The 18,316-nt window shown below is 39.0% G+C and overlaps 1 protein-coding gene across 6 annotated transcripts in view; it reads left to right on the top strand.

Annotated features, from left to right (window-relative positions):
- The window catches only part of PCMTD1 (protein-L-isoaspartate (D-aspartate) O-methyltransferase domain containing 1), a 47,305-nt gene extending 42,723 nt beyond the window's left edge, over nt 1–4,582 (top strand). For 5 of the 6 annotated variants that reach the window (XM_083360008.1, XM_083360003.1, XM_083360005.1 and 2 more), the window contains 2 exons: nt 244–367; nt 2,282–4,582. In XM_083360008.1, coding sequence (XP_083216134.1) covers nt 244–367; nt 2,282–2,652 — 495 coding nt within the window. In that variant the 3' untranslated portion in view covers nt 2,653–4,582. The remainder of the gene's footprint in view (nt 1–243; nt 368–2,281) is intronic. The other variant, XM_083360006.1, reaches the window with a different exon arrangement.
- Nucleotides 4,583–18,316: the final 13,734 nt, after the last annotated feature.

The following is an 18,316-nucleotide window of genomic DNA, read 5'->3' as shown; positions in this document are numbered from 1 at the left end:
TGAAAACCAGGGATTATTGGCCAAATTTTGGATTTATAGGAAGAGCTTTTAAGAAGTAAAATGCTTAATGGAACTCACAACCCTTTATCAAAATGGGTCCCACAAGATTTACCCAACTTCACGTGAATAAATTATAAGCTATATTTTTTTCTGTCTATCAGAATAAGGTCATTATATGAAAAACAAATACAAATACTGATGTAGGTTAAATTTATATAATTAATTTTCAATGATTCTATATAGCTAACCCAGATCCTGAGAACTGGACAGAATACTTGGGAAAGCAAAAACATCCTTGCTGTATCATTTGCTCCACTTGTACAGCCAAGCAAAAGTGACACCAGCAAAAATGATAGCGTGGGGCTGCGTAAGTATTTGCTGTGTGTTTCCTTGTAGTACAACTAACAGACTAAAAATAAACATTGTACTGTACTTAAGCAGCTGAAAGTCTTTGAAAAAGAATAAATGAAAAAAATCATATTGACACTTAATCTCAATAATTCTTCTCTATGTTGGGCCACATTGTAAGCAATCCTGAGTAAGACCATAAAATATATTACCTAGGATTCCCTGTTGCAAGTAGATTGATAATAAATCTTATGAATGCGTCTTCTATTTATGCAAACAATCTGTTGGAATCTGCCCATCCAGCTTAACAACTGTCTGCAATATTTTCTCCCCTTAAGCTGAACAACTTTAGCTGACTAGGATACCAGATTTATACTCCATCTTGTTACTAATTCCATTTTTTGGTTTTGGTTTTAGAATCTTAATTTTAAATCTAGGTTGAGTTAACTGATGTGCTGACAAACGTTTTTAGGGATTGCTGATAAGGGAGAGTAGTGCACCATGCAAATTTAACTTATTTCTGGGTAAAAACAATTTATAAATTCATTGTTACTAGGATTTGGTTGCTAACAGTACTTTGATATGTGAATTAAATACAATTTAGTTGCTTATAACATAATTTAATGGATGGCATATTGTGGTATAACTGTTACTGTATTCTATTCTTGCCTATTTCTGTTTGTAAAAATAATATTTCAGAATAAACTTTATTTTATTTATATCCTGCTTTTATTATTTTTATAAATAACTCAATATGGTAAACAGGCTTAATAACTTTTATTCTCCTACTTTCCCTACAACAACAACCCTGTGAGGTAAGTTGGGCTGAGAGAGAATGACTGGCCCAAAGTTATCCAGCTGACTTTTATGCCTAAGGCATAAATAAAACTTACAGTCTTCTGGTTTATTGACTGCAGTTAATCTATTTCTTTCTGAGTTGAATAGGCAAATTATCTGTCTATGTATTAAATGCATATGCTGCCCATCTCATTGTCAAGCGACTTGGCAGCTTACAACATCATAAAAATTGTAATATATTAAAACATCAAAAACAAGAGGATTAAGGGTTAACAAAAACTGGATAAAATAGGGACCAATGCATGAACAGGGTGGAGGTGGGATCTTTTCAGTCTACTAATCATCTCCAGCAAGGGACAATCCCAGCAGGGCCCCAAGCCAATTGGCAGAGCCAGGTTTTCAGAGGCTTATGGAAAGCCAAGAGGGTGGGGGCAGATCCGACTCAAGGGGCATGGTGTTCCAGAGGGTAGGAGCCATCGCAGAAAAAGTTCTTCTGGTTCCCACCAGCTGAAGTTCCTTGGCCGATGGAGTGCATAGCATGCCTCTTCTGCCAGGGTAAAAACAATTTATTGCAAGTAGATAGTAAGCAAAAGTGATGATTGAAAGTAAATGATAAGTGTAAATTTTTAAACATTTCTAAATTTAAATGTGATTTATTATAGTTTTATATAGTTCATTGTTCTGTCATCGCCAATTTTTTGTTTGATGAAGCATGTTATTGCAAACTTCTTTATATTGGACTCAAGTTTTAAAAATATTTTAAAATACCAATAAAGGAAACTATTTGCAGCTCAGGGTTGAAATGAGGAGTCCTTGGTGCACTCTGAGCTTGTTTTTTTTTACAAGAAAACAAGCAAGCTCAAAGAACACCAAGGATCCCTTATATTTAAAAATATTTGGAATATAGAGAGACTCCTTTCAAAATGTTCATAATGGTGTCTGGCTTAATAATGAGCGAAAGAAGCCATTCCAAGATCCTTTATCAAAGCTATCAAGAAATCATGCTAGAAAAGTGATTGCTGCCTTTACATATTTTAAATTTAGTTCAATATTTTTAATGATTCACTTTTTCAGAACATTTTATGGTGTAACTTAAGTACAATGACTTATTTAATTTAATTTGTTCTCTTTATAGCTCCCTGTGCTGTTAGGAATCTACAGGATTTGGCTCGGATCTACATTAGACGCACCCTTAGAAACTATGTAAATGATGAAATGCAAACCAAAGGTATTATACAGAAACCTCCACCAAAACGTAAACGCAGAAGGTGTCGTAGACGCAGGATTAATACCTATGTGTTTGTCGGCAATCAACTCATTCCTCAGTCTCTAGATAGTGAAGAAGATGAAAAGATGGAGGAAGACCACAAAGAAGATGATGAAAATGATCAAAATGAAGTCTTGAAAACAGAGGAACCTCCACTAAACTTATTGCGGGAAAAGATTATGAATCTACCACTCCCTGAATCTCTAAAAGCCTACTTGACATACTACAGAGAAAAATAACCTTTGCTTATAGTAAAAATAATAATGCCTACTTGATATTTTCTTAATCCTTGAAATGTAGCATTTACTTAAGTACAGTAATCTTTCAGCAAAGCTTTAGAACTGTGATGATTCAAAACATAACTTGTCTTAACTTTGCTATAAGGACTTGGATTCAGCAGTAATTTCCTATTTTAAATCCTGTTTTGTTACCTTTTCTTCCCCCTCCCCCCAGGAAATATTGTTTTAACTTGACTAGAAATGGGTTTCACAGCAGTATATAGCATTAATTAAGAGTTTGCATGATAAATCTTTTTGCTCCCTGACAAATTTGTATTGATGAGAATTATAACATTTTTATATAAGTGAATAAAAGTGTATTCATATAACAGTAAGGATGGTCTGCATTCTCTTAAGCAAGTTTTTAAACAAGACATTTTTTCATGTCACCGCATTGGAATACTATATTTTACCATGGTTATATTGCAAATCATTGTTACTGTGTTGAAGTAAGTGTGTTCAAAGGAATACAGAAGTGCAATAGTGGACATTGAATGAGTTGGCTTTAGTGTAATATACACATTCAAATTTAGAAATGACAGATAATTTTCTTTTATATCTCTTGCCAAAAAATGTCAAGAAAAGTGATTGTTTCTCTGTCTCTTTCTCTCTCTCAGCCTTAAAGGACATACTGACAACAGCATTTCTAAAAATCTTTTTCTTTAACACCAGCCAATGATTGATTTCTTAACTTTCCAGCATTTATGAAAATGTATATAACTTATTTTTAAATTTAATGGTACAGAAAACATCTTTCATTTATAAAAGACTATAATTTCAGCTACTATATTTACGCCTTTATAGAGTAGAACATGTAGAAACAATCTTGTATTGCTTTTTTGCATAGCAGTAATAATAGAATTCAAGGATTTGTTCAGCAATGCACTTTAACTGATTCTGTACCTTATTTATTGCAGATAAGGGAAGATGCATTTCATTTTTACACTTGATATTGGTTCTCTGCAAGCTTGGGGAGTCAAGTTGCTTGACTATAATGTTCCATCTGCATTTTTATTGAATAGTTAAAGGGGTCATGTTTAGAGCATCTTTCTATGAGCTTTAAGTGAATAAAACAAACTTCAAAACACTTTAAAACATAATTGTTGAGGACACCAAATCTCTGGGGCCAAATAAAAGCATTCCTTATATGGAGAGGATTCCTCTAGAGTTTATTATTGTAGATACATAAAGCAGATTCAACAGATGACTGCTATATATGTTCTCATATTTGGAATTAATGGAAATCAACCATTTTATCTACATAATTCAAAAAGTCTTTCCTGGTGTCCACTTCATAAGTATTATAAATATTTTGAGCAGTCTGTGAAATACATGGGCTTTGTTCTTTAAATGCAAATAATGTTGTCCTCCCTCTTTGCAATTATCAAATTAAATTCCACTGGGAAAAAGTTCAGGTGTTATAATGTAGAATGGTTTTCAGAAAATTAACACTAACAAATAACATTACTAGAAAAGTATGCCAGTCTTATTTAACAGTAACAGAAACTGACAAATGGCAGGCTTATATAGTGAAACTACTGCAGTAATTCTCAATATTCAGTGGTGGAAAACATTGACACATCCAGCATATTTTATTAGCTGAAATGAAGTTTAAGGCATTTTGAAAAATAATTATATTCTAGTGTTGGTTTTTCATACTTTCTCAATTTTCAGAGTGCAAAGGTTTTCCCAGAAATTTATACAGATTGTTTCTTGTGTTTTCTGTTGTAAACTTGTTCAGATAGACAATAGAAGAGTTATAAATATTATGTAATTTTTTTAAGTTACTGAAGCATTTTTGTTTGTGTATAAGTTTACTTCACATTTTTTGATTTGTATTTTAAAATAAAATATTACAATTCAGAGTCAATCAAAGTTAAATCTCTGGTCATCATTGCAGTAAAATGTCTGGTATGCTTCCTGTTTCTTTTTTAAAAAGTATTTTATTAATTTTCTAATTTTTAATCATAAGTACTTAATAAACAACGTGTTGTCTGGGTCCATTGGTAATTCAGTGGTACATATTAACTTTCTCAGTCTAGTTCCAATACTAACACCATCCAGTGCTTCCTTGATCTTCTCTTCTGGTGGTATGTATTTTTCAACACTGGGCAAATACAGTTCTTGTTCTTGTTAATACATATACAATTAAATATAGACATCTTCATCACATTTTTCTGGTATTGTACATAATATTGATAGTGTCAGTTTATAATATCTTTCTAGCCAAAACATATCTGAATTGCATTTGTACTTAAAATCCATTTGTTCAATCAATATTCTGTTTTTCCCAGTTTTAATTTTTTTAAATTTCCCCTCAATGTTCAAAGTATCTCTATCGCTTCTAATTTTCTCATCATCTTCTTGTGTCATATCTGTTATCAGATGTTGGAGATCATGTTGGCAATCCTATTTTTATCAGCAGCCGCACGAAAAAGTGCTGCTGAGTTCTGTCCAAACCCGTCCCTTAGATTTTGAAGCCATAATGTTGTTCTTCTGCCTGGACCTCATTTGCCTTCAATCTTTCCCTGGAGGATTAAATGGAATATGCCATATTTTCCTGGGTGTCACATCACATGTCCAAAATATTCTAACTTTCATTTTTTAATTGTTTTGATGACTTCCCTTGGCTTTCTCAGGCAGCTTATCACCTCATTTCTGATCTTGTCAACCCAGCTTATACATAACAGCCGCCTGCAAATCACATTTCAAATGCTTCTAGTCTCTTCAGGTGGCCTTCTGTCAGAGACCAACTCTACTCCATAGAGCAGGATAGAAAAAATATAACATCTGACGAGCCTGATTTTCAATCTTAGGCTTATGCCGTGACTGCAGTTGACCTTTTTCATTTTGAAGAATGCTGTTCAAGCTTTCTCTATTCTTGTCTTTACTTCAGTGGTCATGTCCCAGCTTTCATGTAAATTAGAATCGAGGTGCGTGATCCTTTCAACTTTTTCTAATGGTATTCCTTCCAAATGTATTAGTGGTAAATTAACGGGTTCTTTGCTGATGACCATGATTTTGGTTTTTGAGGAGTTAAGGTTTAAGTCGTATTTTTCAGATATTTCTGTAACTGTTGATGAGGAGCTGAAGGTCTTCATGCTTACTGGCAAGCAGCACTGTATCGTCAGCATATCTTAAAATTGTTGATCCAAACATTGTTTACTTTGATGCCAGCATCGATATTCTCCAGTGCCTCGTTGAGTAGATATTGAACAACAGTGGAGACAGAATACATCTCTGTCTGACCCTTCTTCGTATTTCTGCATCAGCTGAGTATTTTGGGCCAAATCTCACATTTGCTACCTGATGCCAATATAGATTATTTATTATTTGGATCTAGTCCCCCTTGTTTCAGGATTTCTAATAGTTTACTATTATAATTTTCTCATACTAAATTATATTTGGGTAACCAAAGGCTTCCCTTATTCAAACACTTTAAGAATTTTCATATTTCCCATCTCATAACAAAATACAATATTCTAGTTACAAATCCTATCTTTCTAATTATAATAATACTTTTATTTCTAATGGTTATCTATTTTCTTAACCATATTCAAACATCTGTTTAATAGTATAATATCCCATCTAATAGGCCAAAACCTCTATTTTCTTCAGTCTTACTCTACCTTCCTTTCCCAAATAACTTTCCAAGTCAGTACATTTGACTCATCAAGTAATTCTTCCTCTATTTTAGTATATATCGTTTGGAATGAGGAAGAGAATTTGATTGAAGTAATTTTGGAAGAGCGTTCAACACATTTATATTCATTAAACAGCCTCCCATCTTTCTCCTTCAGTTTTTCTTTTCATTTCTTGTTTGCTAATATTTAGCATTTCTCCTAACAGCTTTATCATCCATTTGATCAGTTCTTCTTCCTTATCCTCAAATGTGTTCTGAGATCTTGACTAGTAAGATATCTTCCTCATTTCTGATGTTACCACTTCATCTTCTAATTTTTCATTTGTCTGTGTCTGTTAATTCCTTCCTTTAGGTCCTCCATCTATAGATTCTAATTTTCCTTCTGTTTTTTGGATTATTAGTTTCTTCTTTGTAGTCATTGTCTGGATTTGTAAGTTTAGATTAGAAAATTCTTATTTTTTCTCATTTTTTCCTCATTTTTAGTCTCATTATGAAATAAATCAATTGTCTGTTCGATTGATTTCAACATAGAATTTCTGAGATTCATTAACATTTTCTTGTTGGTATATCAAGCTGAGAGCTTCGGAGACAGGTGTTAAAGGTGATATTTTACCATTTGAGGCTAAGTATGGAACACTCATTTTGTTTCTGTATGTAGTCTTTATAGTCCAATAGAGTCCCCAACACAGATAAGCAGCCCAAGAGTTTTTTTCCCCTTTTCCCAGCTGCAGTCTGCAAAAGTAAAAGTTTCCAAGGCCAACCAAAGTCTTATCTCAGTCTAGGCTTTGAGCCAAATTCCTTTAATAATAAGTTGTAGTGCTATACTTCTCCACTAGATGACATTAACACCGTCTTCCAACTTTTTAAATCCAAACTTACCATATTTTTCAAACCATAAGATGCACTTTTTCGCCCCCAAAAGTGGGGGGGGGGGAAATGAGGGTGCATCTTATAGTCCAAAGGTGTGGTAACCCAGGACGCCTTTGACTCAGGAACCAGGCGGGCTGGCTGGAAAAGCTGGATCAGATCTCCCATTTGGTCTGCGCAGGGAAAGCGGGACCAATTGGAGGAGAAGCTGCAGCTGGAGGCAGAGTCTGTGATTTTTTACAGGCTAGGGTCTGGGCGTCTTTCCTTCTAAAGTTGAAGAGCAGCTGCAGTCTATCCCAACTTGAAAGGCAGGTGGGGAACGCAGCAGCCAGAGCAGCTGCTTAGCTCTAAGGACGCATTTGACTCAGGAACTGGGCGGGCTGACTGGAAAACCTGGAGCAGATCTCCCATTTGGTCTGTGCAGGGAAAGCAGGACCAATTGGAGGAGAAGCTGCTGCAATCTCCCTTGCTCTGTTTCATCCTGCTTTCTCTTGTAGCAAGGGAAGCTGAAACCGAGCAAGGGAGATTGCAGGAGCGCGAGATCAGCCGATTCGCGTTCCTGGGAATCTCCCTCACTCCATTTCAGCTTGCTTTCTGCAAGAGAAAGCAGGACCGCCTCTGCGGATACTGCTCTAACGCAGAGAGGGAAGGACAAAGAGGGAGGGAAGGAAGGAAAGAAGGAAGGGACAATGGGAGAGGGAGGGAGAGAGTAAGAGGGAGAGAGAGAAGGAGAAAGAAATAGGGAGGGAGAAGGAGAAAGAAAGGGAGAGAAATGGAGAGGGAAAGGGAAAGAGACGAGAAAGAAAGGGAGGGAAATAGAGGGAGAGAGAAAGAGAAATGGATAGAAAAATAGGGAAAGAGAGAAGGAGAAAGAGGGAGGGAAAGGGAGAGAGGGAAAAATAGAGGGAAAGAGAAAAAGAGAGAGAGAGGAGAGAGAAAGGGAGGGGGAGAGAGAAGGAGAGAGAAAAATGAAATTAGTAATATGATTGTTAAGTGAATCTGGTTTCCCCACTAACTTTGCTTGTCAGAAGGTTGCAAAAGGTGATCACATGACCCTGGAACAATGTGACCATCATAAATATGAATCGATTGCCAAGCATCTGAATGTAAATCACACGATCCTTGGGATGCTGCAACGGTCATAAGTGTGAAAGATGGTCCTAAGTCACTTTTTCAGTGCCGCTGTAACTTTGAACAGTCACTAAGTGAATTGTAAGTTGAGGACTACCTGTACTTTATCATTTTTTTTTCCTTTTTGGGGGGGTCAAGTTTTTGACACCTTGCTGGGCGACTGGTGGTACTCAGACATTGCCTTGTCCTAAAAGTGGTGCAATGGATGAAAAGGCTGAAAAGCCCTGTTTCAGTATACCGGTATTATTTGGTTCAGAATATATTTTTTCTTGTTTTCCTGCTTGAAAAACTGGGTGCATCTTATGGCCAGGTGTATCTTATGGTCCGAAAAATACGGTATATTACAGACTTTTCAAGTCACTTTTCTACAAATTCTCAAAAATACTTTTAGTCCCCAAATTTCAAAGCTATATATCTGTATTGGTTCCAAATTAATCTTGTAATTTTCTCTGTTTTCCCCCAAGCAATTAGTTTGCTGCTTTTCTTTTCCTGAGGGAATGGGGCAGAAATTCCCCTTCCCTCTCTCATTGCAAAGGATTCTTTGCTTTGGGTAATTTTTTTCAGGAAAATGTCTTAAAATCACAAAGAGATGATATAGTCTCACCCAGTGCCATCCATGTTGCTCAAAAGTTGATCGTTAGTGCTTATTTTCTTTGGTTGTCAGCAGCTTCTGACTGGCCACAGAAGTGTAGCCAGTCTTCCCCGCTGGCTCTCTCAGATCAAGTGGAGGAGCCACCACCCCTCCATGATCAACAAAGGTCCCCTCCTCCATCGCTTCTCCAGGGTGACATTTGACCCTTTTTAGGGCCCACAGCAGGGCAAAATCTAACGTGGAAGATGGAGTCCCATCTTCCTGTGCCTGTTACACCGCGACGCCTAACTGGAAGCCTGGCACACTTCCTGTTTCAATTACATTGTATGTCTTGTCAAAACTATCTGTTCACATTGGGAAATGCTCATTTAGAATTCTAAAGGTAAAAGGTAAAGGTTCCCCCGCACATGCGTGCTAGTCGTTTCCAACTCTAGGGGCCGGTGCTCATCTCCGTTTCAAAGCCGAAGAGCCAGCGCTTGTCCGAGGACATCTCCGTGGTCATGTGGCCGGCATGACTAGACGCCAAAGGCGCACGGAACGCTGTTACCTTCTCACCAGAGTGGTCCCTATTTTTCTACTTGCATTTTTACGTGCTTTCGAACTGCTAGGTTGGCAGAAGCTGGGACGAGTAACAGGCGCTCACTCTGCTATGCGGCACTCGGGATTCGACCCGCCAAACTGCCGACCTTCTGATCGACAAGCTCAGCGTCAATTACGTTATTGGGAAAATTGAAGAGCAAAGATGCTGTGTTTATTTGTGTACAAAATCAAAATAGTTTATTAATGACAACAGTTGCCAACTGCTGGGACCACGAGTCTTAAGGGCCACTGGCATGGTTGTCCACTCCTTAACTAAACCAAACTCTAGTTTATTACTTATTTAACAGCTATGATTCACATTCAACAGTGTATCTTGTATAAATAAATAAATAAATAAATAAATAAATAAATAAATAAATAAATAAATAAATAAATAAATAAATACTTTTGGTTTTGTTATTTTATATGTGGGGGACAGGCTTCAAGTAATAGCCTGAATATCAGCCTCGGACCCATGGGAGGGGCGGGGGAGTGGCAGTTATCATCAGGGAATCCCTTAGCCCGCGAGAGACCACCATCCCTCAGATGGTCGGGTGTGAGTCTCTCATACTGAGATACAGCCCGGGGGTGCAGTTGGGCCTGCTGCGGGCATACCTACCACCTAATCGTGCAGCGGCAGCCCTGCCCGAGCTACTCGATGTCCTCTCAGGGTTGGTGGTTGAATTCCCAAAACTCATGGTCTTGGGCGACTTTAACCTACCGTCCCTGGGAGGATCGTCCGATCTGGCTCGGGAGTTCATGGCTTCCATGGCGGCCATGGACCTGTCGCAAATAATTTTTGGACCAACTCATGAGAGAGGCCACACCCCAGACTTGGTGTTCTTGTCTGGACGGTGGCGCGATGATATCGGTGGGGGTGCCACGACTGTTACGCCCCTGTCATGGACCGATCATCACCTCCTGCGGTTAGACTTCCCCTTTGCCACCCCCCGCCGTGGGTGCACGGTGCCAACCAGATGGTACCGCCCTAGGCACCTAATGGACCCTGATAGGTTCCAGGCAGCGCTTGGGGACGCACATGCACTCCCTGCTCACAGCTCGGCGGATGCCTTAGTGGAAGCCTGGGAAAAGGCAGCCACGGAGGCTCTGGACCGAGTTGTACCCTTGCGGCCTCTGACCCGGCGCAGATCCCAGCGAGCCCCATGGTTCACCGCGGAGCTCCGGGAGATGAAGCGTCGGAGACGGGGCCTAGAGAGCCGTTGGAGATCCAGTCGATCCGAATCCGACCGATTGCGATTAAGAATCCTCACCAGGTCTTATCTCGCTGCGATAAGGGTGGCAAAATCCAACTACTTTTCCACCCTTATCGCGTCCGCAGATAATCGCCCGGCTGCCTTGTTCAGGGTGACTCGCTCCCTACTGAACCAAGAGGTGAGGGAGGAACCCTTGCAGGGTCGAGCCGAGGAATTCGGTCAATATCTGCTGGATAAAATTGCTCGGATTCGAACCGGCCTGGACTCCAACTGGGCTGAGCTGGAAGAACAAGGCATGGACAGTCTTGTCGACGTCATCTGGGAGGAATTTGATCCTGTGACTCCTAAGGAAGTGGACAGGATTATGAGGAGGTTGAGCTCCTCCACATGCTTACTGGACCCGTGCCCTTCCTGGCTGGCTTATGCAGCTCGAGAGGGGACACGAGGCTGGTTCCTGGCGGTCATCTCCGCTTCTCTGAGTGAGGGTCACTTCCTCACCACCTTGAAGGAGGCGGTGGTGAGACCTCTCCTAAAGAAGCCCACCTTGGACCCATCCTCATTGAATAACTTTCGTCCAGTCTCCAATCTTCGCTTCCTTGCGAAGGTTGTTGAGAGCGTGGTGGCGCACCAACTTCCTCAGATCCTGGATGAAGCGGTTTATCTAGACCCGTACCAATCGGGCTTCAGGCCGGGCTACAGCACGGAGACGGCATTGGTCGCTCTGATAAATGATCTCTGGAGAGCCCGGGACAGGGGCCATTCCTCTGTCCTAGTCTTATTAGACCTCTCGGCGGCTTTCGATACCATCGACCATGGTATCTTGCTGCGACGCCTCAGGGGACTGGGAGTGGGAGGCACGGTTCTGCGTTGGTTCTCCTCCTTTCTCCAGGGTCGCTCGCAGTCGGTGCTGGCAGGGGGACAGAGGTCGACCCCGAGGCCTCTCGCTTGCGGAGTCCCTCAGGGGTCGGTCCTCTCGCCTCTCCTGTTCAACATCTACATGAAACCGCTGGGTGAGATCATTCGCAGCTTTGGAGTAGGGTACCATCAGTATGCTGATGACACCCAGCTTTTCATCTCAACTCCAAACAACATCAGTGATGCCCTCGACGTGATGTCCCGCTGCCTGAAAGCGGTCCGGGAATGGATGGGGAGGAACAGGCTTCAACTGAACCCGGACAAGACTGAATGGCTGTACGTACCGGCAAACCAGGATACTCAGAACATCCCATCCCTTAACATCGGGGACAAGTTACTACCCCCTGTTGATAGGGCCCGCAACCTGGGTGTCCTCCTAGACTCGCAGCTCTCCCTGGAAGATCACATAGGAGCTGTGACCAAGGGGGCCTTCTCCCGGGTTCGACTAGTTCGCCAATTACGGCCTTATCTGGACCTGGATGCCTTACGTACAGTCACCCATGCTCTTGTGACCTCTCGCCTAGACTACTGTAACGCTCTCTACATGGGGCTGCCCTTGAGATCCACTCGGAAGCTTCAACTGGTGCAAAGTGCAGCGGCACGGACACTCTTGGGAGCCTCCCGATACTCCCATATTACACCTCTCCTCCGTGCGCTGCACTGGCTTCCAGTTGCCTTCCGTGTGAAGTTCAAGGTGCTAACAATGACATACAAAGCCCTACATGGCATGGGTCCGGACTACCTACGGGAGCAACTTCTGCCGATGTCAGCACCCCACCGTCCTGTGCGCTCTCACAGAGAGGGCCTCCTCAGGGTGCCACCGCTCAAGGAATGTCGGCTGGTGGCCCCCAGGGGGAGGGCATTCTCAGTGGGTGCGCCAGCCCTCTGGAACAGCTTACCAACCGAAATCCGGATGGCCCCCGACCTCCGCACCTTCCGTCGCGACTTAAAAACTTACCTGTTCCAACAGTCCGGCCTGGCCTGATAGCTCTAATTGGGGTCCCAGTTTGTTTTTTACTATTGTTTTTTTCACTATTGTTCATTCTGTATACCTACCTTATTCTGTACACCGCCCCGAGTCCCTCGGGAGAAGGGCGGTTTATAAAAACAAACAAATAAATAAAATAAATAAATTCTGTGTACTATATTTCTCAATATATATTGAAATACACTTTCAGATTTATGTAGGGCATGTAGCTTCTTGCAATCTTAAATTATAGGAAGGAAAGGAGTACCTGCAGATTTTCTCTACTAGTTGTTGCTGATTCTAGAGGGTGGCACTCATCTCTGTTTCAAGGCCATACACCAGCACTATCTGAAGACATTTCCACAATTGTGGCCAGTGTGATGTCTTTACTGCAGTGAGATACAAATTCAATCAGCCAGCCGTTAGTGACTTCCAAGCTGAATGGGACAACTTTCACAGCCAATTCACTGCGGCCAACTTGCCATGGCCAACTCGCTGCGGGATAACTCACCACAGCCAAATTACCATGGGAGAACTTGCTGTGAGACAATTTAAAAGTTCTATTTATTTAAAATAAAATTTTAAAACATTTTTTGCCATTCACATTTCATTGTGTCTCTCCTTTTGCATGCTTTCTTTAATGATTTCATTCCATCATTTCTTTGATATTAGTATAACTCTTGTCCTGCAGTGAGTTGCCCTCTGGCGAGTTATCCTTGGCGGGTTGTCCCACAGCGAGTTGGCTGTGGCAAGTTGGCCATGGCAACTTCCTAAAAACTGCTAGGAAGGGCTGTTTTTAATAATTAAAATATTTTGAAGCTAAATGACACTGTCTTTTGCTAAAGGTAAGTTCTATTACAAATTAAATAAAACTAAAGTTCCATAGTTTATTAAAGTTAGATCAGTATCATAAAATCACATCAACTCATTAATAAAGCTACTTCAATGTTTAATCTATTCCAGATGCAAGGCAAATAACAGCTTCAGATTTTTGGAATCTTTTTCCTCTGTATATTTCTTAAAATACAATTGTCTAAATGAATGTCTCATACTGTATTTGACAGATACCATATATAACCTTGGATAACAAAATCTTTTCTACAAAATTGTCTTTAAAATAGTATAAAGCATTCTATCATATACATTTCTCAGGTAGATTTATATTGGTACATTTTCTACTATTTGGTGCACATGTGAAATAGTTTTTACACTCCTGTTGCCACTATCTGGAGGTATACATGGATACATCAGATTTCATTATTATTGTTAAAGGATTTCACTGATAAATCATCAGATTCTAGGTAAGCAAAGGTTTGTAGCATTGTTTGCTTTCAAATTGTACATTTATTTCTTCTAATTAAGTTTATATGGCTGTGGGTTTTTGGGTTTTTATGCGTATTTTCTACATTAGATTCAGTAGCAGTCATTGTACAAATTAAATTGGACAATTGGGCTTCCTTATCACAATGTATTTTCAGCTTATTTTACTTTCTATCTGTTTCAATATATCCATACTGCTTTGTTGGCCACAATACAGAAGTGGTTTGTAATTGTAATACAGGATTATTGCCTTTTAACTTACTTTCCAGTATAGTCTATAGCAGGGGTAGGCAACCTCGGCTCTTTTATGACTCAGGAATTCTGGGAGTTGAAGTCCATGAGTCATAAAAGAGCCAAGGTTGCCTACCCCTGGTCTATAGCCTTAATTTTCCTGGTTGTCTCCCAATCATGTACTAATAAGTTCTACCTCAGGTTGATCTCAGAAAAGTTTTTTTTTAAAGTCATGATATGTTCTGCCATTTGTTATGATATTTTGATGAAAACGATGCCAAAATAAAGCATTTTCCTTAAAATATTGTTTAGGATAAATGGGTGCAATTGTCTAAATGATATACATTATCTCCACAGGCTTTTTGCAAAGAAACCTGTATGCTACACTAGCCATGTAATGAAGTAATTTTGTATCCAACAATAAGGATCATCTAAACATATATTTAAATGCAGTTTTCTTCCAGAGTTCTTCCAGATCTTGTTTGCATAAAACACTCCTCAAAGTCCTAAAATGGAAATGAGTTCTAAGTTCCCTGTGCTGAGGGTAAATTATATTAACACAGTACATATTTTCTAGGAAGAACTGTGGCACTCCAAGTAGCTAAGCAGAAGAACTTGAGTGAATAAGTAAATTCAGGGTAATGCTGGTCTGTGGGATCATAAAAATTGATTGAGTAAATTCATGATTAGGCAGTTTTCTTCTGTAAACTCTGAAATGTATATGTACCATTTAAAAAAATAATGTAATAATTTTATACTTCTATTGCCATGGGGGTGGAGAGAGAAAAAGAAAGTGGTTGTAACTCACTACTTATCATTGAAGATGAAGGTACAGGCAAACACAGGGTTATAGCTATAATTATAGTTCTAGGTATATTTCTCAGGCCTTGAATAAGAAGAATGGTATTGCTTTCAATCAAGGAGTCCTAGTTTTAATTTTGATTCACCATGAAGCTGCTGAATGGATTTAGACTCTCCTGTCTGCCTGCCTGAGTAGTTCTGAGAATAAATCTTCCTAAGTTTGTTGTTTATCATAAGTGGATAATTGTCCAATTAAAAATGTGTCTCTATATATTTACTTATTGAAAGGTGTGTGTATTTTCAGCATTGGCTTTGAATATTTTATGATGTTATTTGATGCAGATATCAATTGCCACTTAACCAAAGCTGGTGGTCTCATAAGCAAAATTTAATGTGTTAATGTTATTTTCCAAGCTGGTTCTCCAGGAGTTCTAATATGCAAATCAATAAAGAGATAATTCCTGCTCTTATCCTTAACAAATGAAAAAGGGAGGCTTTTTTGAACATCCAAAGTCAGTATTTAATATTCCATTGATTTTATTACGAACAAGATGTAGACGTAATGCTTCAACAACCTATATTGCAACCAGGAGTTCCTACCTAGTTTACTGCACCTAATGGGAGTGCCCCATCAATTGAATAAATAAAAATAAAAATAGTGACTTAGTAATGACTAGTTTTCCAGCCAAGCCAATGAAATGTGCTTTTTTAATTTCCTCTGTTTAATATAACACAATAAGTGCCAAAGTTAAAGTGAAACAAATAGATGAGACCCCCTTATCTGCCCATATCTCTTTGCTTCTGCTATAGAGGGAACCTTTAAAAAATTATTGTCTGTTCGTTGTAAGACAGGTTATTGCAAAGCAAAACCAATGCCTTTTATAAAGCCACAAGAGGGCAATGTTGTCTTACAGAAGAATATAGAGAAAAATAAAAATTGAGTGAGAGAACTATTTGCATAATTAAAAAAGCCGCAGATTTCAAAAGCTGAAAAAAATCATTTGTGCAAATACCTATCCCACTGCATAGCTAAAATCAGTACATTGCAATAATCAATAAATAAAAGAGAGAGACAACATATTCACTGCCTGACTTTGTTCACCCTGAATCATTTTTCGGCTTTGTACATTAAGAGAATGATAGCAATTTATTTCCAGATTTCTTCATTTCAGATTTCACTTTCACAGACAAATGGCTGTGAGTACAGTATTCATGGCAAACTGTGGCAATGGTAATATATTCATACTCACATGGAGTTTAACTACTCAAGTTGTCCTTCACATGTACTAAAATGAAAAATAATATTAGATTGTTTTTTTAAAAAAAAATATGTTATTCTTTATTGAATACTGTATTTTCTGGCGTATAAGACGACTTTTTAACCCATGAAAATCTTCTCAAAAGTCAGGGGTCGTCTTATACGCCGGGTGCTGAAACTTTAGGGACAGGGCTGGCTGGAAAACCTGGAGCGGATCTCCCATTTGGTCTGCGCAGGGAAAGCGGGACCAATTGGAGAAGAAGCTGCAGTCTGTGATTTTTTACAGGCTGAGGTCTGGGCGTCTTTCCTTCTAAAGTTGAAGAGCAGCTGCAGTCTATCCCAACTGGAAAGGCAGGTGGGGAATGCAGCAGCCAGAGCAGCTGCTTAGCTCTAAGGACACATTTGACTCAGGAACTGGGCGGGCTGGCTGGAAAACCTGGAGCGGATCTCCCATTTGGTCTGCGCAGGGAAAGCTTTAGAGTGAATTAGGAAAAGTTTAATCCACTTGCACTGTTTTATGTTTACATGTTTGATGACAAACAGCCTTATGTTTATAAGTGACAGTTTTCCTACTAAGTACCTGCATGTCATAAGCATTTGAATTAAAATTACCATATTAAAATCAAATCTGATGTTTTTTAATTTGTATTTGGTGTGCGTTGGAAGAGGGGTAGTCTTATACAGCGACTATAGCCCAAACCCTATAATTTAACAGGAAATGTAGGGGGTCGTCTTATATGCCCAGTCGTCTTATACGCCGGAAAATACGGTATTTGTTGACTTAGAGAAAGAATTACCCAGTTAAAACTATGGAAGTTTTTGAAGAGGTGTGGAGGTTAAGGTTGATTGCTAAATGGTATAAGAGTAGATTATGATGAGAATAAACAGAGTGCTGAGCCAGTAAACTCAGGAATAGTGATGTCCTCCTGATGATTTATGAATAAATGTGGAAGAAATGTTTGTGAAGGTGTAAGGTGATTTGTGCAATGAAGATACATGTACTTTGGTATACAGACAATGCTGGGTTATTGGCTGAGACTGTATAATCCAGCATGGAAGATGGATCTGAAAATTGAGAGAGTATATAAATTATATTGAGAGAGTATATAAATTATTAGGTTCATATTCCCTATCAGATAGTCCCATCTAATGTTTGCTGTAAATCATTTAGGTTCTCAGCCAGCAGCATTAAAATAGAGAGAACAATTGCTAGTTATATACACAAATGGTAAAAAACTAGAGCAAGTAGAATGTTTTCTAAAGCAAGTAGAATTTGGGAAAACGTGCAAATGCTGGTCAAAAGATAGTGGGTAGTAGGTGGTTTGTTGCGAGGAGGTAATCTTAGCTGAAAGAAGAAAAATGGGCTTTATCCCTGTTTTATTACAAGGTAACAAAAATTGAAAGAGGTGAGAAATTCACAAAATGTATTATCAGAGTGCTTAAGAAAGGCTATGTTAAATTTCTCTTGGTGATGTTTTTGACCTTACAATACAGTTGAAGGGGGAAAGGAATGCTACTATTGATATTGCTATGTTCAATTACTATATATAAGGCCATCAGTGGATAAGCCAAACTCAATTTTTGAGTGGATATTGGCACTTAAAATTCTTGGCTTGTCTGCAAGTATATAAAGTACAAATCTTTACAGAACTCTGAAAACTTTAAGATTCCGTGATTTCTAGTTGGATACTGTCCAGTGGCAACTTCAGAATTTAACTGAAGGAAGAGAGGAAGCAGGAGAGGGAGTTAATTAAACAAGTTTAATTCATAGAAACCCTTTAGCCACCTTATAACTAAAGAAGTACATTCTACCCAACTCTTTCAGAGCAATCTCTTTTATCAAACTGCACAAAATGGGTAGTAAAAAATACATGGAAATGTTTTCTGCAGATTAGTTCTTGCATTTTTTGTTTTTTTTAAATTGCAGTAGAAAGTGGAAAGTAGTTTACATTTATGTAACGTATTACTCATCTCAATGAAGAATGTAAGGAAGTTTTGAAAGCTGGTTTGCATCTACCAGATGATCATGAATCATATGATATGATCACATGGAAAAATCAAAGTCTTAATTAGGTAGTTAACAAGAAATGGTTAGTATTTCTACAGT

The sequence above is a fragment of the Vipera ursinii genome, assembly GCF_947247035.1.
Source record: "Vipera ursinii genome assembly, chromosome: 3".
NCBI lineage: Eukaryota > Metazoa > Chordata > Lepidosauria > Squamata > Viperidae > Vipera > Vipera ursinii.
The sequence above is the reverse complement of the archived record's forward strand: the minus strand, read 5'-3'. Positions and strand labels throughout refer to the sequence as shown.